Raw genomic sequence first — 25,299 nt, 5'->3', positions numbered from 1 at the left:
AATAATAATGTTAATAATTAAAATGATAGATAGTATAAACATCAGTTTAAACACCTCTATAATGGTTCATTCCAGTGTGAATGCATGATCAGTCTATGCAAGATAAAATTCATTCAACAGTCTGAAACCGGCAGATCAAAACCACCGATGGACATCCAAAGTATTCACACAACTGTTTTCTCATAAATAAGGTGTTTGTTTCTACATTTGGCTTAAAGTAAACTCAAATTAGATACATAATTTTCATATTTTATATTTGATCTACAACAGTGTATTAGTGAATAGCTAATCAGAGGATCCTGTAGGTTAGAATACTTTAAATATCCTGCAAAACACTGAAAACTAAAGTACGTTATTATTAAATTAGATGTATTTAAAATAAATATATAACTTTGAGTTCTGTTGTCATTAGGGATCAGTTTCTTTTTAATTCCCACCATTACTGTGTATTGTGCAGACATTTGCTTCCCACATAAACACAAACTCGCACAGAGCTGTTATCTTACCGACACAGCGGGGTTGTGGTCCGCTCCACTGCGAGTTGGCCAGACAGGTTATTCTGGCTCTGCCTTGCAGCCTGTAGCCCTGTTCACAGCGTACCAAACACTCCAGCCTATATGGGGCGCTGCGCTCACTGCAGTTCAGCATCCCATGATGTGGAGGAGACATATCTGGGCAAGAGCGAACTACGGGAAAATACCACACACACCAGACAAGGGTTGAAGCATCAACGCTAGTCCTATATTATTAAAACGTTGCTGTATTGGACAAACTTTAAATGATTCCATGGAACAACACTCAACTAAAAACGAACATCTGGGGAGAAACAAAAAAAAAGATGGACAGACTTGAGAAGAAGAAAGATTTTAAGAGGACAAGAGGCTGGTAGCTGAGTCTGTGGTTAGGACTTTGAGACCTGTAATTTATTTCCAAACAAAGACAAACCAAAATATTGTTATTTCAGGGCTGAGGTCACAACTCTTAACAGGTCAACTGGCATACATGCATCTGTCTGGGTGTGTGATTTGATATGTGTGTGTGCATTTATACATATTGCATTCATTTATCGGTGTGTTGCAGTGTGTAAGCACTCACATAGTTGGCAAAGAATTCAGGTTTACTTTCCAGCTATCTAAACACAAACCAACTCAGAGCGCTGCAGGCTGACAGGAAGAGAAATAGCTTTATGAGCCCCGCTGCACAAACGCGTACATGCACATAGGCTGCAGTATATTAGCATTTCTGGGGGTGATGAAACATATGGAGGAACTAAAGGCCCTTTGAGCTTCTAATTGTGTAACACATAAACTGACAATAAAACCAATATGCTTTCCGTTTAAATGGAATTAGAGGTATTAGGAAAACAGAGCATTAGAGCAAGGACGGGGATGAATGAATGCAACAATGAGGAAAAGAAATGAAAAATAAACCAGTTTGTTTCTGTTAATGTCATAACCCCGCCCTTTCTTTCTCACTTCTGCAGCTTGGTTGAACTCCTGACCAGGTCCCGTCCGGCTGGCAGAGTCTGATCCCGTCTCCCTGCAGGTCAAATCCTGGGAGACAGCGCACCCCACATGCAGAGTTAAACTGATTATTGCACACATTCTGGATGAAGAAGCCATTCTCTGGTGGGGAGAGAACCGGACAGACCACCGCTGCAGTAGGGAGAATGGAGAATGAAAGAATGGGTGAGTCAAATGATTACAATCAGATTCGTATAAACATTAATATCAGCAGAGACATGTTTATAGAAATACAGCAGACAGATTAGTACCTTGGCATGTGTTGTTGTGTGGTCTGTAGCCTTCCAAACACACACAGTCTGATATATCTGTGCTCCCAGGTCTGGATGTGTGATGAGGGTCCGGGCAGGGCAGGCAGGTACTCGCACCTCCAGCAACTGCTTCAGGTTTATATGTGGCAGAAGGACAAGCTAAGAAAGAGAAAAAATATCAATTAAAAAGTATGAATGAAACTTTTTGGGCATTCATTTTTAAATTCATTTCGGAATGTTTTCTATTAGATATTAAGCCATGCCCCCTAGTAGCATTACTTGAACTTAACCCTACAAATGTTTCCTTGTCGTATACATAATCAAATGCACTCGCCTTCTGTTTAATAACTGCTAAAAAGCTTATAACACTGAACTGGAAAATCCTTCCACCACCCAGTTATGTACATTGGATGCATGATCTGATGCAGTCTATGCAAATAGAAAAGATTAGGTATACAGTTTGCGGTAATACTGAAAATTTGACACTATTTGGCAACCCTTTCTCTTACATTTTAAAAATAAATAAAAAGTACAAAATTATATATATATATATAATTTTGTATGTTGTACTTTTTATTTTGAATATTTGTATTTATATATTTTTCTATATTGTTGTAAGGCCTAATATGTGTTACTTTTATCGATAAGTGTTATTTTCTATATCTTATTACTTGTACAGTTGAAGTTAGAATTATAAGCCCCCCTTTGATTTTTTTTCTTCTCTTTTTAATATTTGCCAAATGTTGTTTAACAGAGCAAGGAAATTTTCACAATATGTCTGATAATATGTTTTCTTCTGGAGAAAGTCTTATTTGTTTTTATTTTGGCTACAATAAAAGCAGTTTTTAATTTTTCCAAAAAACATTTATTAGCTTTTTCTTTTTTCCATAGTCTACAGAATAGGCCATCGTTATACAATACCTTTCTAATTACAATAAACTGCCAAGTTAAATTAGTTTACCTAGTTAAGACTATAAATGTCACTTTAAGCTGTATAGAAGTGTCTTGCAAAATGTTTAGTAAAATATTATTTACTGTCATCATGGCAAAGATAAAATACAATATACACACAATTCTAAACATAAAAGTTTTAATAATTAATTTCTAATAACTGATTTATTTTATCGTTACCATTATCATGCCATCGATTCGGCAATTCGATATCTCGGTGCATCATGGTGCATTGACGATGCTTTCCATACAAAGTGTTATATTTTGAGGGGAGGCTATAACAAGCTGTCTGTATAAACACACAAACACACAGCACCACACTGTCTCTCATTCACACACATACACAAACATAGACATCACCAAACAAACAAACAAACAAACAAACACACACACACACACACACACACACACACACACACACACACACACACACACACACACACACACACACACACACACACACACAACACAAACACACACTTAAGCCCTCCAGGAGAGCTCGCACTAAGTGGAGCAAAAAAAGAAAAAAAAAAACACACACACACACACAAAAGAAGCCCTTTTCCAATGGTCCCTTACTGAGTGCTCCACTCCGCGCAAGCTCTCCCGGCTAAACGCAGAGAGCAGTGGTCGTAATGTCGAGCGAAAAGAAAAGAAAATGACAGCTGTGAAACATAATCAGCTTTGTCTTTTTGTAGAAAACACACTTTAGATCTTTTAGGGTAAGAGGTTTTTGAGTTATTGACGTCTATCACAGAATGTGTCAGGATTATTGAAAACAAAACCAACTTAACTGCGCTCATTTCTGGCGTCCCCCAGGATGTACAGCATCCTTAGCATTTGCCTATACTGCCTATGCCACAGGCCGGCCCCGACTTGGCTCCTGAGTGTTGTAAATACCGGCGGTCAACTCCCTCGCGACAGAGCGCATAGGAGATAAATGACATCAGTACATAATAACCGGTTACAATTATTACTGAACCGATACCTAATTGTCCGTGTCTGCATTGCGGTGCACCGAAAAAACAATTAATTTCGACACCCCTAATGTATATATATATATATATATATATATATATATATATATATATATATATATATATATATATATATATATATATATATATATAAAACTGAGCCAACACATATTTGTAATTCAGCATGTGAAATTAACAATTTTAAAGAGGTTAAATATGTAATAATTAGATTACAAACCATACCAGTAGTCTACCAGTAGTGCAGTGCATGCACTATTTTGTGCTTCTAAATAGCTGTATGTAAATTTCTGTTTCATCTGATGCAAACAAATTGCTTATCATTGCAAATCTCGTCACACATCATGTTGTTAGAACTCGGGGTTACAATGTAACCAGCTCACCTAATGTTTATGTTTGTAATATTTATATTATTTGCTCATTAATAACCACATGGTGAAACTCTGAATTTTCATCTCATTACGGAGGCTGCTACTGTCCATTTCTGCTAATGTCCACCGGAGGTCGCATTTTCAGTCGTAGATACATACTTTAAGAGCCTTACTGACTGAATGAGTAAAAGAAACATGCTGTTTTCCACCAAGGCAACCCAGGGTGCTAAAATAAAAAAGGCTAAACTGGCATTGGAGTGGTTGAAGAGATCAAAACAAAGACAGCGCTCCAGCACGGAATGCGCATTTTCAAAGCAGAATATCTGACTTCAGCATTATTTTTTAGATAAACAAGAATGTTCACAGACATATTGTGGTATTTTTATGCTTTAGAAGAGTCAAAAACTTTAAGTCAGCCTAATTAATTAATTTAACACTAACTGCAAACCCTTGTGATAAGATGCTGTATCAGATAGCATGTAATTGAACTGAAAGACTTCCCCGCTCTAACTTCCATTGCCTCAACAACCCATACAGTATGTTTCGGAGGTTAAGACAAGATTCATTAAATTCCTAGAGTATTTTCCAGGCAATTTAGTAAAGTAACTGATGTGTTTTTTACTGGAACAATTTTGGACGAAACACCTAAAAACCTCCCCACGTAAGCTCATGTAAAATATCAAAGACATTTCACTTATCTAGGGAGCTGACAGCTCTAATGGCTAGACCGACAACCACCTTTTTGTTCCTTTGGTTACATAACATGTAATATGCAGAAGTACTGTAAATAACACTTCCACCAAGTATCCATGGCATCATTTCTGGTTTCATTTAAGTAATTTTTCATGCAAATAACACCCAGCTGCTTCTGAAACGGTTGCAGTACTGTGCTATTCTGCATTTTGATGGGGAGAGACAACTTCTATAAACTGGTGCTGATGGGTGGCCATCCGCTCTGAAACAATGGGCCCAGAAAGACGGTCAGTCGGGCACAGGCCAAACAAGCAGAGAGAAAGAAAAGCTAGCAAGTATGAATACACAAGAGACAAGCAGATGTTGGAATTTATGTAAGAAGAATTAAAATAAACAAAGAGAGATTGACAGTGAAACTGAGACAGGAAGAGTGAAGTAAACAGACAGATGGCGATAAAGAATGTAAGTGGGAATACAACTAAAACCAATGTCAAAGAAAAAAAAAAAGCATCTGTGCTCAAGTGAGAGAAACAGACACACAGACGGATGGAATAAGTTAGATAGAGGAGAAATCATGGAGCTGGAAAGATGATATGTTTCCATTCTCAAAACAAAAAAAAAGTCCTGGGAAAAAAATATTAGGCGATTGCTTCTGAAATTTCTACACCTTTACGCACATGCCATGATATTTTAATGTGTCTATTGAAGACATTTTGTCGCTTATCCAAAAGGCTTTTAGGAGCTGTCTGACTGCTGCAATTCCCCTGCAACTAGCAGCTGATGAAGTCATTGAGATGGGTGGTGAAACATCTTCATTGGAAAGTTGAGTTGCTTGCGAATACATTCACCAGACATTTTTACGCTGACCTGATTTAAAGAAAGTATTCACAGTCACTATGGTTATTGAACAGAAAGTTAGCAAAACTATGCTATTTTGTTACATCTAATAAACTTTAGTGTAAATCAACCAAGCAAACAACTACGACATCAAAAAAACACAATGTACAAAATTGTGCAGAGCTTCAGGTTAAAGAGTCATGAAACTGAATAAATGAAGACAGTGTTCAACTGTTTCACATTGGTGTCTCTCAATTAACCACAAGAGTGAATATCATTTTCCTCAGACTCAGAGTTAATGCTTAGCCTAATTGTTCAGAACACCATGCATTCAATTCCTGTGCAGTCAATGCAGGCAGTAAATGGGAGATGTGTTAATGTAAAGGGAAGGGGTTCTCAAACTCGCTCCTGGAGGTCCAGTGTCCTGCAGATTTTAGCTCGAACTTGCCAACACCTCTGCAAGGATGTTTCTAGAAAGCCTAGTAAGAGTTTGATTAGCTAGCCCAGGTGTGTCTAAACGAATCCGCTTTCCCCCTCTGATGACACATACAATCTCTGGAGAATATCAACCCCTGTATTTCTGCAGACTGTTTTTATAAAGTGTGATTATAAAATAATTTAATTTATTAATGTTTACCATAAGAGGCGGACTATATTCACACATTGTTGCCCCACAACTTTGTTTAAACCTCTTATAAAAGTGATTTTTGCAAAAGAGGTTTCCTTTAAAGGATGAGTTACACCAGTGGTGCCCAAACTCCTGGTGGGCAAGTAAGCTACAGCAGAGTTTAGCTCCAACCCTAATTAGACACACCTGAACCAGTAAATCAAGCTCTAACTGGGTATACTAGAATCTTCCTGGCAGGTGCGTTAAATTAGGTTGGAGTAAAATTCTGCAGGACACCGGCATGTCAACCACGTCACACTTTACAAAATCAAGTCTGCACTGTTTATGTTTTCTAATTGAATCACACTTTTGACGTGTATAGGGGACACATGAAACCTTGTTGTGTGAAAAAAAACATGCTGCACCCAGTTTGAACAGAGCGGAAGTAGAAATGAGCAAGTGAATGCCAATTGGCTCACTAGTGTCTCCCATGTACAGTCAAGCAGTGTGCTGGAATTTAATAGAAAATTTAGTTGCAACCTGATTAACATATTTAAACAAGCTAATATAACAGAAAAAGATTTGTTGTCTTAACTTTTTGTCATAAATTTTTTACAGGGTATCTTATTAGCCCTGTAACCAACGACTTATGCTCCTCTATTGTTAGTCACTTCAAATAAAACCTAAATGCATAAACGTAATGTAAATGATACGTGTAAATGTTATAACATTCCCACAGGGCCTTGACAAATGCCTTTTAAACCATTCCAAAGTCAACAGCTAACATTAGAACGCTTGCATGTGTTTGAGGTGGAACGTTTAGCTCTGTTGTGCGTCAGGTTGTGACAGGATAAGCTAGCCTTTGATAATCATGTGGCACAAACTTTAGCTTTTTTTTTTTTTTTTTTACAGTTTTATAATGGCAATTTCATATTTCATACTTCAAAGTCTAAAACATTTGAATAGCTGTTTTCCTGCTGCATAATTCAAAAGCCTGAGGTGATGAGTTAAAAAGCATTCATCTATCCGGAAACAATGAAAGAGAGAGGAATAGAGACCCAACAACCCAACATATGGACAAGAACTTATTGACCAAGAAAGGATGTGAGTAAAAGGAGAGAGTGAACTGGGGGAAGGAGGATGTTTACAATGCTAACATGTCTTTAGCATGTCAAACAATTGAGTAATTGTGGAAGATTGGTTTATTTTGAATGTCTGGTGAAGTTGTAAATGTCGAAGTAACATGTATTTCCAGAATATGACAATTTTGTGTAGCCTAAACCGTAGCATTTTGAATAATGCTAGACAAAATAGACAAAACTATAAACAAAACTAAAGACAAATGAATCTAGCACATATGAATGACATTTATCCAAATTCAACATGTCTAAAACATGGACAAAGATGTCTGGGAATCAAAGAAAGTGCAGACACTGGCTAATTCTAGAGTTGAAACCACATCACAGGACCAACTAGAATTGTACCAAACAATTTCAGTCCTGTCTGCTTTCAGTGGCATAGAGAATAAACAACTTAATCACGCCATGTTGAGCTTCTTGTAAAAGATACTTCAAAACAAACATTCTCTAAAATCAGGACAGTACTCACACTACCCAAAAGCAGCTTTTGAAAAAGAGATAGAAGAGAAAATGTATTTATCTGCCTGTGCAAGTTTAACATAAAATTACAATACTAAACAGTATTTCTCATCTACAAACCACAGGATTCAACAGACGCACCTTATAAACTATTGGAAATAACCCTTCTACATGACATCACCATTCAAGCTACCATCGGTTCACCACATTCTCCTTTTTTCAGCCACAAAAATGTCATTCTGCATGTTTATATGGATCTCATCCCTTCCCTTTGTTCTGGATTTGAACATGAGGTCAACCTCAAATGCAATTGTTATGCTTAGTGGAAATGAGACAAAAGATTTCCAGCTTTCCATCTCTGCACAGATCTGCATTCTGGATTAGAATGACCTTTTTATGGGGTCTGTTCTTCGTATGTGGATTAATCAATTAGCTGGATTTGGTTATTGACAATTTGACATGATCCAGGATCATTTCGTTCTTTAAAACTCATCCGAGAGTTGTTGTCATTGCAACAGTTCTGTTCAACAGTTCTCAAACGTGCTCAGGAGCAGGCTTATTCCATATAAACAGAATTAGATTGTGTCATTTCAAGCAAAGGTAATACTGAAAGCATGTACCAAATGCAGCTATTTTCTTACAGAATAGTTTTTTTACACTTAAGAAATAGTGTATATATATATATATATATATATATATATATATATATATATATATATATATATATATATATATATATATATATATTAGTTTTAAAAATATGTACTTAAAAAAACATATGCAATCTGCACTCTAAAAATAAAAGTACATAGACTGTCACAGAGTAGTTCTCCCCAAGGGGTTCAAAGAGAACTTGTATTAATATGGACTTTTTAGTTACAAACATGCACTATTTTAAGGTACCAACTTTAGTATAATTTGTGTATAATAATAGACATGCGCAATATTTGACAGTTTTTTTTAAAGGAATAATAATTCATGCAGTCATGCACATGTTGTTGCAGTCATTTGTGATTTTAACCTTTATTTATTTGTTGTTTGATTATTGAGTAATTAAGATCAATAATTTTATGCTGCATTATTCTGTGGCACGGATCAAAGGGTTTAGTGATATGGATTAGCTCCACCTACATTTCACATCAGTTCACCTGCTTAGGCTGATTCTCAGCTGATTCCGGCTGATTAGCCGCTGAACTCGGCATATACATCCTATTTTTGTTTTGTTTGATGTGGCTTTACACAGTCAATTGCCTTATGGAATTATTTCCAATTTTAAAATTATCAGATGATATGGCATGCAGTGTGCATTTAATTGTGCTCACAAACCATTCACGTGGCCTCCATTTCCCAGGAGAGTGAAATTCTTATATACTTTTATCTATAAATACATTTGTTTTAAGATAACTTATTTATCAGTTATAATTTTTTACAACTGTACTGCACTCCAAAAACCTTCAGATTGATTAGCTGTAGGCTATAGAACAGCCATCTTAAAACATTAAACAGTGTTATGCTAGGATTTCATAATAAGCCTTGCATTTACTAACACAGACTACATTTAAAACATTTGGAAGTGATTAGCTTTTTTCTCCTGTAGAAAAATGTCATAAGAACAATGCTTAGTGGCTAAATGCATTACAACAGTGTTTTTTAAAAGTCTAAACACTTTATTGATATAGAGTACAAACAAGCACATGTGGTCAGAACAAAAACAAGTCACAGGCGTTTCTCCCAAAGAAAACCCCATCTAAGCAAAATTTTAGCAGGTAGCTCCGCTCACCCTTTGCTTCTTTGGCCTTTTTTGGTTACACCCTGTTGGTGCGATAACGCACAAACAAAATGCCGATGGTTGGCCATGCCTACTTGTAGCTTCATTGGCGCTCTTCAGAAACCCATGGATGACGTCACAGATACTAAGTCCATATCACATTTCATATATTATATTATCACGATAACAATAGTTTTACGATATATTGTGCAGTTGCTCTATTCATCTCTTGCCATATTTTATTAAATTAGTTCTTCTGTAATCATTTAGTCGAAACAGTCATTCTCTGTTATTCATTCATTCTTTTTATTTTCAGTTTAGTCGCCACAGTGGAATGAACCTCCAAATTATCCAGCATATGTTTTACGCAGCGGATGCCCTTCCAGCCAAAACCCAACACTAGGAAACACCCATACATTACAGACAATTTAGTTTATTTAATTTACCTATAGCACATGTCTTTGGACTTGTGGGGGCAACCAGAGCATCCAGAGGACAGGGAGAACATGCAAACTCCACACAGAACTGCCAACTGACCCAGCCAAGGCTCAAACCAGCGACCTTCTTGCTGTGAGTTGATTGTGCTATCCATTGAGCCACTGTGTTGCTCATTCTGTTTTGCCATCTAATATTCAAATAAACTCCACCAAGCTAGAAAATAGCTTTTTTTAAGCTTGATGGAGTATGTTTGAATATTAGATGGCATGACACAGAATGACCAAAGGCTGCTAAACAAAGCTTTGAAATTTCTCCTATTACTTTTTTCTACGATTGTTCCATCACTTCCTCTTTATAAGGTATCTGTTGTGAGTAATCCTGTGGCAAAGGGAGTGAGGTTTGGAAGTAAAGAACCATGTCTGCAGTGAATGACAGCATAGTCTTTACAGAGGGTTCAACGAGGGGCTTCTGAAACACAAGCTCTGATGGACAGAAATGAAGGAGGACAGGATGAATCTGTCATATATATATAACAGTCATTTCATTCTTAATCTCTTTTTAAATAAACACACACACGCACGCGCACACACACACACACACACACACACACACACACACACACACACACACACACACACACACACACACACACACACACACACACACACACACACACACACACACACAGATACAATTGATAAACTCAAACTAAAAGGTCACTCCTCGAGGGAGAGGCAGGAAATAATGACACGACAGCTGTTGGGAGGAGGTTAGAAACAGTAAAAATGACAGAAAACAAAGTAATAGGACATAAAGAGAGAAAAATATAGGATTGTCATTACAGAGTAAGTCTTTAAAGACGGAGCAGGTGTCGTAAAACACTTCCAATGGGATTTTTAATGGCAGTGAAGGAGAAATAGCGGGCAGAGAAACCATTACAGCATCCTGATCCGGTGTGAGACTCGCAGGTCATTTTCAATAACAGAACCAGCGCAAAATTAAATAAGACTGTTCGTGCCAGCGTGGGGTAGTTGTTTTACACAACTCACATTCTGTAAATCTGTTTTTATAACTGGACTGACACAGTGAGCTACTCTGTAATTGGCAAGGAAAATGGGGGAAATAAGTAAAAAAAATTAAAGAGAGAGAAATAGAAAATGGGGGAGGAATGTTTGCAAGGTTCGTTAGGTTCAGCTACTCTTTTCACAAGATCCCATTTGTCACCCCACCTGCTGGAGGCTCTAATTGCAGCCAGTTTACAGTCAACACACACACGCATGATTCCTAACAAGTGAATTTATGGTCATGCACACACCCCTTGTATGCACGAGTGTCTATTTATGACCCAAAGTAACAGTTTCTTTATAAGATCACACAGTTTCTACAACCTATAAACTTGCCTCCTTTTTTCCAAAGGCATTAATCAACACAGTTTACCACACAGTGGCAGGCTGAGGAATTCTTAATTTGTCACTGAGGCATTAAGCTTTTCCAGAATGCAGCCGCTGACCTCAGACCGGCAGTCACTTCAAATATCTAACTATTACTCATTGCCACTGAAAGTGAAAAACGGACATAAGGTCAGAATAACAACGCAATGTCTCAATAACCAAGAGACCTTCGAAACCTCCACATGCCTGTCTTCCCAGAACAAACTAAAATCTTCACTGTAATTTGGTGTAGTTATAAAAAAAATAGAGGTGAACCCACTTGACTTTAATCTTCATGTCCCTTGGGATATTTTTGGCCAAGACGTCCTAGAAAACAGCACACAAAGAATTAAGCAACTATCGGCCTTAATCTGGAAAAGGAAATCCAGATAGTTTTCTGACTATTTCCATTAGAAGTATTTTATGTATTTTTTGTAAGATTTCAATAGATGTTCAATTCATATGTTCTATATTTATTATACCATGCATGCAATCACAAATCCAAATACAGTGCAAATAAAGAATACAAAAACAGTAGAATGTCGTTGTGGACTGGAAGTTGTTGAAACAGAGGGCCTTATCATACACCCAGCGCAATAAGTCGCAGGATGTGTTTGGTGCGATTTGTGGACGCATGGGCATGCCAGTCTAAAAAATCATCTTTGCCAGTCTAAAAAAAGGAGGTGTGTTAAGGTGCATTGTTGGTGCATTGCTATTTTGAGGAACTGAAATAGACTGCACCACTGACCAACTGATAGCTGGTCTAAAGTCCAGCGCAGAGCACGTTAGTTATGTGCCTATGTGGGTCCAAACCCTTACACGTTGCTTAATACACACAGGATGTACAACAATACACAAATATCTCTACATATGAAAAGAATTCAAGGATTAAAATTTACAAAAATTTATATTTTCTGCAAAAATATAAAAACGACCTCCATGCCTATATTACCTCGGGGTTTTTTCACTTCATTCTTGACAATTTGTAAGTGTATAATGTTATTATAATTAGCAGTATTATTTATTATATGCATGTTTATATTTGAATTAAAACAAGTTTAGATTTGTCCACCTGTCGGGTTTTGTAGCCATTTGCATCATCATATGGGGTATAATAATAGGATGTGTGTTTGGATATAACTCTTTGTTATTATTGTTCATTTATTCGTTTGCTGGAAATTGAATTTAGAAATAGTTTTGAAACAAATCTTTGTAGTTAACAAACCAAATTAAATATGCAGGTTAATGGATGTCTTCAGTGGAGTGTGTACAACACCGTTTCCTTATTCATGAAAGTAAGGGAGTAAAGTTGAGTAAAAGTAAAGCAAAGAGAAAGTAAAAGAGGCCAATTGGTGGAGCCTAGTTCTTTATTCTGGCTGCAGAAGGTCTGTTAAACTGTTTTCTTGCTAGTGAAGTGTTCAGTTTTTTCAATTACAAAGTCTGCCCTTTAATAGCCAACTCGCAATGGCATGACGCAATTGACTCTTAAAGGGAATAGGAGATGAAACTCTGATTGGTTTAATGCAAAATATGCTCAAAACACATCCATAAACCATTAATAGAATATGCACAACACTGTTAGACCATGCGCTGGGTGCAAAGCATATTTTTCCGTCCTTAAAACAGCAAAAGTGGATTCGGATCCACTTTTGATTGAAATGCTTTTGTGCCATGTGCTTTAGACTTTGTGCTTAGATCATTAAAATACAGCCCAGAATATTGAGGGTGGGGTTGGGGACTTTATTTTGCATATAATTCCCTCAGCAAACTAACAGTAAGAAGGGCATAGTAAGGAATATTGTGACTGAAGTCATCAAACTGATGTCAACAGAAAAGGACCCCCATTCCAAACACCGAAGCTATTTGTCAGACTTTGATTGAAGATTACAAAACATTTTTTGAAGAGTGGATGACCAGATTTATTGTTCACCTAAAGTGTTTAAGCATTTTTTTATATTTACCGTTTTAATTTTACACAGACTTTAATGCATACTCCATCCAACTCGTCACATTATATATCAAAATTTAGCGTATTAGGCCAAATCATCTGTGCAATGGACATGCTTGATATGCCAATAAGTTAATAAATGTGTGTTATCCCTTTCTAAGCACCAATAAACAACAAAGTGGGTAAACACTAACAAATGACTTGAATGAGGGCCATATTTGATCTGAATATACCAAACTACAAATCCACCAAAACAATCACAACACCACCAACCCCACTCCATTTACACCTGCATTACCAATATATACGACACAGAGCAGTTAATCAAATAATGCCAAGAGCAGTGCAGCATTTAATAACCCACACTGATAAAGCAGTCCAATCAAGGTTTGTTTAAAAAAAAATGACTTCATGCAAAACCGAGTTACAGGAAAAATCAATCAAACCATGAAAGTAATGAAAATAGTTGGCAAGCACAACTAATATAACATTCTCTGTAAACAGTAAAAAAATGGTTGGGGTCTGAGTGATTAGTTTCACACTTCATAGAGTCCTTGGAAAGATAAAACTACACCAAAACCTTTTTCCAGATTGTTTGCTGAAGCCCAGATTGGCTCTGCACTGCAGCAGAAATAAAAGGTCCCTAAAGCCAAACATGCATTACGGCGTCTCTTCTGACTTCATTGCTGGCTCTAAGATATTGAGGCAGGTAGGAAACCAGTGTGGGGAATTTTTTCTGTGAAAGGAAAATGGAAAAAATGATAAGGAGAGAGGGTGAGAAAAGAACATTTGAGATAAAAGAAGAAACATGTCCATGTGGCTTGCAGGTTAGAATGGTGAAAGAGTGATGAGGCATGAAAAATGAGGTGGAAAACAATGAGGCCTGGGAGAGAACTGATCTTTTCACCTTTGAATTTTAAAAAAGGGAAGTTCACCTAGTAACTGGTGTGTGTGGTTTGAAGCGATCAGAGATACAAAAAGAGAGAGAGAGAGTGGAAAAAACAAGTAAATTCTAAGTTGAAGGTCAAAAAGGTATCAGTAAAGCCGACTAAACTATGACATGCATCCTCAAAATTAGCATTACAGCTCAGTGGTCACATTACCACTATAAAACAGGGCTGTAACCATCATAGACAGAAGGTGGATAAGTGCCTCAAATAATTACAAGTGGCTAAACTGTTCGCTTTGTTACACAGTGTTCTGTCATGCTAAATCTCTGGACTCTGGACAGAACTCTCTGTTATTAAGATGACAGAAGTTTTAAAAGTTAAATTTTTTGGCTGGTCTGGTATAACAGCACTTACCACTGCAGTGCTTCCCACAGACTAAGTGTGGTTGCATATATATATATATATATATATATATATATATATATATATATATATATATATACAGTATATACTATACTGTAATAACTGTAATAAAATTTTCTGAAGGCAGACAAACCTTCTGTATTTCGGTTTTGAAACATACAATGCTTATGCTTATTAAACAGTCAAAGCCTTTTGGAAAATGTATTTGTGGCAGTAAGTTTAAATGTTATGATGGGCTGCCACAAATAAATCAATATATGGGTAGCACCGCAACCATAAGAATGAGAAAGCTAATCAAATTAAAGTAGGCAAGCTTACTGATGTTGTCAATTTTTACCTCCCATTCAAAAAGTGTTTTTTGATGACGCAATATGCTACCCATCAGATTTTGCTACCAGCATAAATTTTAAGTGGAGTAGTAGTGTGATATGAATCTGTAATATCGTCCTAACCTACCTAATCCCTAACCCCAACCTCAGAACCATTCAAATACAGTGTTGGTTGCATCTGATGGGTAAAAAAAAATTTAGGATACATTTTAGAGTGAAAATTCCAGTCTGGTGCATTGGTTTTAACATTTCATATCAAACTGCTATTTTACAGTAGAGAATTGCTAAACATTTTAAACTTGTGGTATCATCACTTGTGGCTTAAAATGTGGTATTACTGACAAGAGTCATGTAAACAAATGTGATTTTTAGTGCATTATGTAGACACAAGTGGCACAATGTGATCTGTTTAAATCAGTGAATGTGTTTACATGGACATCAGAAATCAAATTATTTGCCTAAATCTGACAATAATATGATTAAGGTGTTTACATGAGTTGCTTTTTGAATGTTCCTTTCATGATCCCTTTTTACATGTTATAGCACATAATTCGATTAATGTCACTGTATCACCACAATATCCAAATTTTCTCTGGAGTTTCATGTAATTCTGGGTCTTTCATTTTTAATTTGTCGACTTTATCTGCAGTTTGGCACTTTCACTTTCATTCAGGTAAATTTCATGCATGCCCCGTGACAAAGAAGATATTGGATGTGAGTATGAACTGCAGAAAGAGTGTTGTTGTTATAGAATTTGATACCATACGCCGTATGGAGTATGGCCGTCTGTGGTCCTTCACTGACTCGGTAGGTGTAGAGAATAGTGTCAAACAGCCATGTATGTATAGACTATCCTGTCGCAAAATGCAGCGAAAATCCTACACAAAGGTGTTTTTAATAGTGCGACTAAAATCAGCATACACTGCAAGTCTTAATTTGATTACTTTTTAGTTCAATTATGACTTTAGTCAGATAAGGTAATCAAAAATCGCTGTTTACATGATAAACTCTTAATCAGAGTATTGTCTTAATCATAATATAATCGGATTATTGTTGTCCATGTAAACATACTCGCTGAGTGTGTGTACACCAGACACCCCAACAATCATGCACCATTTTTTCAAAATTATTTCTGTTTATATTTGAAGTTGATCAAAATAGTTTTCCAAAATTGTACAAAAACAAGACTGGTGTTATTCTGTAGTTTTAGGACAACTTTGATGAAAGGTTTTGAACCAGTTTAGCTGACTATAGATAGCATTTTATATACTTTTTATATATTAAATATACTTCATATATATTTTTGCTTTAATGTTTTATCATTTTAAATATTACATTCCCAAACTGTTGAACGATACTTATTACAGCCACAGCAACCATCTGAAATTAGACTGATTACTTGACTGCAGTCCAATTAGTCTACATAAAGGGACACGTCCCAAGACTAAATACGAAGATGTCTACAGCTGTTTAAGTCTGCCGAGCTGGGAGGATTGTGCTTAAGAAAATACTAGAATCAAAAGTTGGATACATATTGGGTTTCAGACTTGGAGAGGTATTAGACTGTAGAGTTGTTTACTGGAAGTCTGCCTGTCACCATGTCTGACGAATGTCTTCACTCTAACTGCAGCCCTCCAATCTTACCATCTAATATATCATAACCACCAAAGCGTCTCTTGATTTAAAACCAAATGCATGTTATTGCGAGCCGTCACACGTGCACAAAAGCATTGACAATTATACGCAACTAAACCTAAACCTAGCCAGAGTACATTTTTATTGCCTCTTGAGACAATATGGGGGGTGTTTTTTACTCACAGGGTTCCAGGCGAGAAAAAAAGAGGTGAGAGACAGACACAGAGGGAGCAGAAGAAGGTCAAACACACACACACACAAAGAAAAAACACGATTGCAACATTTCCTCACTCATTACCAAGCCAACATCTCCCAGATTCCTTCGACTTTCCTCTTTTCTGTGAGTTTTTCCTTGGATAGATTTATGTTTGTCTAGGGGCTCGCATGTGGAATCTAGGGCGTTCTGCTGAAGGTAAATATTTACGAGCCCCGATTTGAGGAAATAAAACAGCGTCTTTTCCCTTTGCTACCCTTGACCTTTGACAACCGGTCCCTGTCGCACACCAGCTGAGATGCATTATGTGTCCGCATCTATGGTGATGTATGAGATTAACCCAGAATGTGACACCGGATAAAATGTCAGGTCATTATAGCACCGCTGGAATGCTAAATCAAACAAAACACAACACATCTTCCCAAACGGCGTCATTCATCTTTTCTTTATACTCGTTCATCCACGTCGCCCCGTGTTTTACTTTTGAAAAATGATGGCAAGAGGTCAGATCGAATGAAATGGCCTTTAGTTTTTTGTTACTAAGCTCTGTTCAGTATGTTTCAAGCTTTCCAGTAAACTCCATTGGTACATTTTTTTGAAATCTCTACAGATCAACAAAAGATTAAAACTTGACCTGTGGGAACACATTTGATCCAGGCTGTAACTTTTCTCCGCACAGAAGCAAAACAACACATTCAACTGCTGATATTTGCCATTTTAAATCATGACCTTACCAGGGTCAGCTTTTTGTCCATCTGCTCTTTATGACATGATCTACTGCATTCATTATTAAAACAATCCTCCAACCAAAAAACCCTGGCCATCATTTTGTTTTTCCGGTGGCTTCCATAGAGAGAGCCAACCCCTTTCTGGCCCACCAAGACTTTCTATTCTGTCTTTAATTAAAGCATTCTGCTGCTAATTAACAGTCAGACAGAAATTAATGTGAGGAATGCTACTGCCTTGACAACATCTCTTTGCGATTCACAGCAGTGAGTTTATGGCTGTTATCACATCCAAAATAAATACCACAAAGGAGACATATAGAGATAGACAAAAATCAGCCACTGACTTGTCAATTATTATTATGAATCTGGCAAACTATGGCGATTATAGATAAATGCCAAAAGCACACTCGTTATATCTCACTTTCAACCCATCACAGATCTTAAGTTTTCAAAAGATGTCTGATTGTATGAAGGGCCTGCAGATCAAAGGCCATGTTGTTGAGGTGCCTGTAGATTACAGTAATAATCACACACATACACTATCGTCATTGTGGCTGACTTCAAAAGGTTTATCACTATATTTTTAAAGGTTGTGTATTTAATGATATCATTGACAAGAAGTGTAGAAGAAAATGATCAAGAAAAAACAGAAGTATTTTTGGGAACAATCTTTTTTTAGCATTTTTCTTCAAGAGTCAGAAAATAAAATGCAGAAACGTGTTGTTAGCTTTACCAGTGGCCATTCAGTGAACTACAGCAAGATTTCATTTTTAACAGAACTTTAAAAATTAGTTTAACTTTAACAGAGAATAAGTCATTTTGACAGTTTAAACTGACCGTTTTGAATTGGTTTGTAATTTAATAACTAATATTTTAAAGGTATGACCCTGTCATTGTTTGACAAGATCACCATATTGCCTGTACGCAGTGGCCTAGAAATATATGTGTAAAACTAACCTACAGTGTGTATAAAACTGGAGGAACGAAAATCTTTTTTTTTCTGTCTTTTTTCTTTTTTGCCTTTTCTTTTTTGCCTTTACAGTTGTTCTTCCTTTTTGTATTGCTCTGTGTTGCTTTGCAGTCAAAATTAAATATAATATTTAAAAAATAATAAAAGCAATATAACTATAATACCCTGCATTTTTTCTAATTGTGTGTATATATATTTTTTTGTATTTATTAAATGTATGTATTTAATAAAATGTTATTAAAATTACAAAACACAAAAGTGTTCTGAGTATTTCTATCACATGCATTTCAGCATTCGCCACTTATTCTTTCGCCTTTGAATATGCCTCTCTTCCCTGGCAACTTCCTGCTAACAAAAATATAACTTTCTGATAGCGAAAACATAACTTTGTTAAAAGAAGTTGGTATTTTGATAGAAAAATCTTAATCATTTTCTTTGCACACAAAGACATTATAATACAGAATACCTCACACTGCATTATCTTAATGAACTTACAAGTATGTGTTTGTCACAAAAACAAGAGAAGCTTTCAGGAGCACAGGTAACACTTTATTTTGATGGTCCATTTGAGTATTAGTAGAATGTCTGCTTATTATCTGCTGCTACTGCTCCTTCAACAGACATTTAACTGACTATAAGAAACCCCAACCCCAAACTAACAGTCTACTTATAATCTAATGAGAATAAGCAGACGCAATGTAACTTAAATTCAACAACGGACCATCAAAATAATGTATGACCAGAGTAAAAGTATATGTTACATCCTTTAGATTTTCATGGTAAAAATGCCTCATGTGCTGTAAAAATGTCTTTAATCTAGAAACTGATCTTAGTATTAGACTTTTAATATCAGAGGGCAGTTCTTGCAGTAGAAGCTTTTATTTTGTTTATTAGATTAGATTTGGGAACCATTCATACTATTTTTGCAGATAGACTGAACTCATATAGACTTTTACAAGACTATTGTATGTTAATTAATTCATTTATTTTATATCATTATTTATTTTATAATTCTCTTATAATTATTTTATAATGTCTCTCTTGGTCTCATTGTCCATGTACACATTGCTTTAGTTTTTAAGTTTTGTCCCAGCCAGTTTCATATTATGATTGCAAATGTTATACATGTATAATATGCCTTTTACTTTATTGTTTATGAACCATCCGCAAACAATTTGATCAATGTTAGATGGGTGGGGTGAGAGGTGGGGTTTTGAGTTCTGTTTTGCAGTAATCTAAATTCACTGTGATAGAGTTCCAAGGGAATTTTGATATATGGGCCGTCTCTTTCTTGTAAGGAATGTCTTGAATGTATGTATTTAGTTTTTTTTTTTAATGAAAATTAAAGAGTTAAAAAAATGCCTCTCTGTAAATTGCGAATGAATGAATAAATGGAGGAATGAGCAAATTAATGAATCAATGAATGGACGGAAAATCAGTTAACAAATCGTTTTTTTCTTAAGCAATGTTTGATGAATCCAGCTCAAGTTCCTCTAACTAGCAATATTTAAATTGTCCAGACATAATTTTAATTCACAAAAATGCAAGTTTGACATCAAATGGGTTGTTTAAGTTGTTCTAACACTGAAAAAACAAACCAATTCAAGCAGGAACATTTATGTGTAAAAGTTTTCACTATATCTCTCAAAATTCCAGATTCATTTCCTGTGTGAAGCTTGTTTAATATTAAAGGCTTAAAATAAAATTTATAATAGACTTCAAGGTGTTTACACATGGCTTTTCAGAGGGACTGAGTGTGTGTCTCTGTTGAGAGAGGGAAAGCACAGTTATACTGCTTCAAAGCGATAAAGTGTGAAAGCAAGCAAGCAACAATAACATCTGTCGGAAGATTAGCTTTCCATCACGTAAAATCTGCAGTTCACTCCGTGTTTGTACATCTAACACTTTCCTACCACCTCATTGCTCAGTTTAATTAGTCAGTTTGATTATTTTAGGACTGTCTTTTTTTAACCAGAGCATGAAAGATATCTTTAATGGGACCACACTTCATGAATGTAAACGCAAATAGATCTTAATTCAAATGAAGCATTGCTTTTACTTCAAGCAGTTTTATGAGGTGGGCAAAAAATGAGCGTTGCCAGATTAAGATGAAGTTAAGCAAACTGCAAATAAAGTGTTGACATAGCACATTCTGTGGAATACTGCAGCGCACAATTAGATGATTGTGAAAGATTTAAATCACGTTTATGAACTTGTTATGAAAGTAAAATGGGAGCTAAAGCACCACTCTGGCATCACGCTTCAATGTCCCATCTATTTGTATGCTGTTTTCTCTGTCTCTATGGATATTCTGTGGAAGTGCTTCTTTTATTTCTTTTCAAAAGACAAGTTAGCATTCAATTCACATTTCTGCCTTAAACATCCCTGAGTAATGAGCACGGCTTGTCTGTGGGAACCTCTTCTATTTATTTAAAAGCTTTTGGAATGAAATAGACTTTTATAAATCTCACTGGACTCTTACCTGTGCATTCGTGCTGAAGTCCTTTTCCGTAGTATCCTTTCTCACACACACAGTCGTACTGTCCTGTGTGTGTGCCACATTTACAGCTGGCCATCAGGTCACAACAGTCCTTTCCCCCATCACACAACGATGAACACTGAGCCAGATCCTCCTGAATATAATTTCCACTTGGAAGGTCTGAAAGAGAAAATGACATCGACTTTGAGTTTTTCTCTGATGTAAAAGAACTTGTTGGCTTAAAAAAACTTCTTTGGGCCTCATAATTCATCTATGGTAGCACGGTGGTGCAGTGGTTAGCACTGTCGCCTCACAGCAAGTAGGGTTGCTGGTATGAGTCCTGACAGAGTCAGTTGGCATTTCTGTGTGGAGTTTGCATGTTCTCCCCCTGTTCGCGTAGGTTTCCTCTGGGTGCTCCGGTTGCCCAATATCCAAAGACATGCGAGGTGAATGTCACTATGGGTGTCACTTTTGAACTTATTCTAAAATGCGGAAGTGCGCCTGTTTTCGCGATTGTCTTAGAACTTCCGTTTCAGTCGCATATGGGAGAAATGACAAGGAATAATAAACGGCAAAAAAACTACTTGCTCTACAAACAAATGTTTGCATGACTATACAGACCAAGTAGAATAATATAACAAGGAAATCTCAGTTTGCAACATTAAACAGCGAAACGAGCAGTTTTTAATGTCTAAAAATGAATGGAAGTGAATAAGACCGGAAGTCTCCTGCCAAAAAGATTCAAACGGCAGCGCCCGCTCGTCGGCGGAGAATAAGGTCAGTAGGTGAATTGGGTGAACAAACTGGATAAAAGTGTATGAGTGTGTGAATACAAGAGTGTATGGACGTTTGCCAGTACTGGGTGGTTGCTGTAAGGGCATCCACTGCGTAAAACAAATGCTGGAATAGTTGTTGGTTCATTCCGCTGTGTTGACCCCTGATAAAAGGCTGATTTATACTTTCTTTGACAAGCGCACGCGTATTACATCACGCAAGCTCTGTGATTGGTCAGCTTGGTATCGCTGACAAGTGTGGGCGGGACCAAGAGCCACACGAACTCGTTGGAGCGACTGTTTACAGGTGTCGAGTGCTGTGAAGGAGCTCTACAGGGAAACTATGCTTTGTGTTTACCTTGTGATTAAAGTTGTTGCACGTCTGCCGGTTCCCGCCTCAAAATGAGCGAGCTTGAGCTACTTCTACATTAAGGTAGCGTTCAGAAAAAACAAAACACCACCGAAGAAACTCAACACAGAGAAACATAAATACCTTACTGCAAGCTAGCGCTTTGGAAGTGTTATTGCAGAGCAACACAAACAGCGAACAGAATTATAAATGCATGGCATCGCGGAAGGCATGCACCGTGGGTCACAACGATCACTCGATGCAGAAGTATAAACCAGCCTTAAAGGCTAAAGCGCACACGTATGCTCAGCCGCAGCCTTCGCGTGGTTGCATAGCCCTTGCTGTGGCCATCGCCAACGCGCACCTCTCAAAAAAATTAACTACATGTCGAAATGACGCAAATCGCAAGTTCCGTGATTGGTCAGCTTGGTAGCGCTGACGAATGTGGACGGGACCGAGAGCCACGCGAACCCATAGGAGCGAGTGTTTACAAATGTCGAATCCGGTGAAGGAGCTCCAGATGGAAACAATTGTTTTGTGTTTACCTTATGATTAAAGTTGTTGCACCTCCACAGGTTCCCGCCTCTATATGAGCGTGTTTGAGCCAGAATCTCGACACAGAGGAACATAAAAACCTACTGCCTGCTAGCGTTTTGGAAGTGTTTTTGCAGAGCAACACAAACAGCAAGAAGTATAAATGCATGGCAACGCACAAGGCATGCACCGTGGGTCACGCAGATCACTCGACGCAGAAGTATAAACCAGGCAGCCGAAGGAAATTTATTCAATTCATCTATTTCTACAAGTATAACTGAACTCCATGCTGCTTTGTAAAAGTGTGTGTGTGCGTGTGTGTGTGTTTCTATATTGGCATCATCTGTATTACTAATAAACTATAAAAGCCTTTACTTTGGCAGGACCATTTTGTCTTGCTAAATACAAACAAATGCATTGCTCCAGATGCTGGCATATACAGATGGCTATGCAGCTGGAGGAGTCTGCACAATCATAGAAAATGATACGACCGACATGGAATCACAACAGGGGGTGAGAACAAACAATGCCACAGATAAGTTTGCCTAAAGCCAACGATTGATCCATTTAGCTTTGTTTTAATCCTCTCTGGGTTGCGTGTAGGTGGGTGATGTCATTGTGAAGAAAATGGTCATTTGAGTTCATCGGTTGTGAGCGTAGAGCTCTGATATGAAGTATCTGCTATAAGCAAGGCAGCCAAAGGAAATAATAACACTAAATTATTTTCGTACCAGTTTTCTTTTACACCGGGATTAACAAGAGCTCATATTTGTCAGGCTCAGGAAAAATGAGATGGATTGGCCTTCTATTTCACTGCAGAAACATTCACTATGGTAACCACAGTTTCTGTTTAAACATCACAGCTACTAAAGTGATTATTCCTACAGTAAAAAAAAGCTTAATTCACATTCTGAATATGACACCACATTAATGTGTCATGATGAACTAAGTAATTTTTTTGTGGAAATTATGGTTTCCACTGTGTAGTGTTACCACTTTCTAAATAAGGCTCGGCTTTATACAGCCCCTTACAAAAATTAACAATGGTTTTGTTATAGTAATGGTATAGTAACCATGTTTGTTTGATTTTTTGGAATATTGATTACTATTTGTATAACCCCGGTTACCACATATATGGTCCAAATATTGTTAGAAGCCTATATAATAAAATTATCAATGATTATTTTGTGTTTACTAGATTAATGGATGGATATTTTGTCGGTCACACTATATTTTCATGGTCCGTTTTTTGAATTTAAGTTACATTACATCGACATGCCAACTAATACTCATTAGATTATAAGTAGACTGTAAGGTTTGGGTTGGGGTTAGGGTTGACATGTACTTGCAAAGTTTCTTATAGTCAGTTAAATGTCTGTTGAAAGAGCAATATCAGCAGATATTAAGCAGACAGTCTACTAATACTCAAATGGACCATCAAAATAGTGTTACCAATTTTGTATTATTTGAAGTAAAACTATGATTAACTTTCATAATTAAAATTGATACATTTTATGGACTACTCATTAAACTACTCGTTATGTAGGAGTCCAAAAGGTTAGAACAGTGTGAATCATCAAATAAGCTGGCTTAATTTACTCTGTATTGACTACTTCATAATGAAAAGTCCGTGTTCTGAATGATCACCTTCATGAAGGGCACGCCGAGCCAACGCTTCAAACTCGGCAAAGTTGTGCACAAAGAAGCAGTGCTGGTCTTTGGGTTGTGAGGCCATTTCGTGTAGCTCGCGGATGTTTCCTTGCCAGATCCCCAGCGTGTAAATCTCAACTCCTCTTTCCCTCAGCGCTGCCGCCACCGGTCGTGGGTCTCCGCCGTTAGAGTATCCGTCAGTAATTAGGAAGATCACCTTCGTGGCATTCTCCCGCGACTGCCTCAGGATTTGCTGTGAGTTAATGACAGAAAAATGTCAGTTTTTACTTTTATTTGAAGTTCCCCCAAATGGTTTTACAATACAAAAGTATCAACCCTGTGTATAGTTTCAAGAGGTATAAATAGTTTTTGGTAGTTACTGTACCTTGCAACTTCAGTGATACGTCAATATTATGCATGGAATTCATTTCAGTTTCCTGTTCATTGTTTTTCCGCTGATAAGTCTTCAATATAATATAGATTATTAGCTTTATTTTGTTTTTATATGCATTGCATAATTTATTTTAGGCTTTTCAAACAAGGTTTTTTTTTTATCTGTCTCCACTCTACACTGTCTTATAAAGGTTAAACAAGTTGATCATTTGGAAAAGTGGCAGAAGATAGATTTTTCCAATAAATCATCTGTTGAACTGCATCCCAATCAACAGAAATACTGCAGAAGACCTACTGGACCCTGCATGGACCCGAGATTCTCGCAAAAATCAGTCAAGTTTGGTTGTTTGTGGTAACATTCAGTATGGGGTCGTGTGAGAGATCTGCAGAGTGGATGGCAACATCAACACCCTAAGCTATCAAGACATTTGTGCTGCCCATTTCATTACAAACCACAGGAGAAGGTAAATTCTTCAGCAGGATAGTGCTCCTACTAATACTCCACATCAAAGTTCCTGAAAG

The 25,299-nt window shown here is 36.9% G+C and overlaps 1 protein-coding gene across 7 annotated transcripts in view; it reads right to left on the bottom strand.

The window, feature by feature from the left end:
- Nucleotides 1-25,299, bottom strand: part of svep1 (sushi, von Willebrand factor type A, EGF and pentraxin domain containing 1) — a 148,215-nt gene that overhangs the window by 57,831 nt on the left and 65,085 nt on the right. For all 7 annotated transcript variants that reach the window (XR_015494864.1, XM_087259760.1, XM_087259761.1 and 4 more), the window contains 5 exon segments: nt 24,382-24,637; nt 21,082-21,258; nt 1,775-1,933; nt 1,476-1,655; nt 507-686 (listed from right to left, as the gene is read on the bottom strand). Coding sequence is in view for 5 of the 7 variants with exons in the window: in XM_087259757.1 (XP_087115883.1) it covers nt 507-686; nt 1,476-1,655; nt 1,775-1,933; nt 21,082-21,258; nt 24,382-24,637 (952 nt within the window). In the remaining 2 variants the exon portion in view is untranslated.

Source organism: Danio rerio, chromosome 7 (assembly GCF_052040795.2).
Source record: "Danio rerio strain M-AB ecotype USA chromosome 7, GRCz13ab, whole genome shotgun sequence".
NCBI classification, from domain to species: Eukaryota; Metazoa; Chordata; class Actinopteri; order Cypriniformes; family Danionidae; genus Danio; species Danio rerio.
The sequence above is the reverse complement of the archived record's forward strand: the minus strand, read 5'-3'. Positions and strand labels throughout refer to the sequence as shown.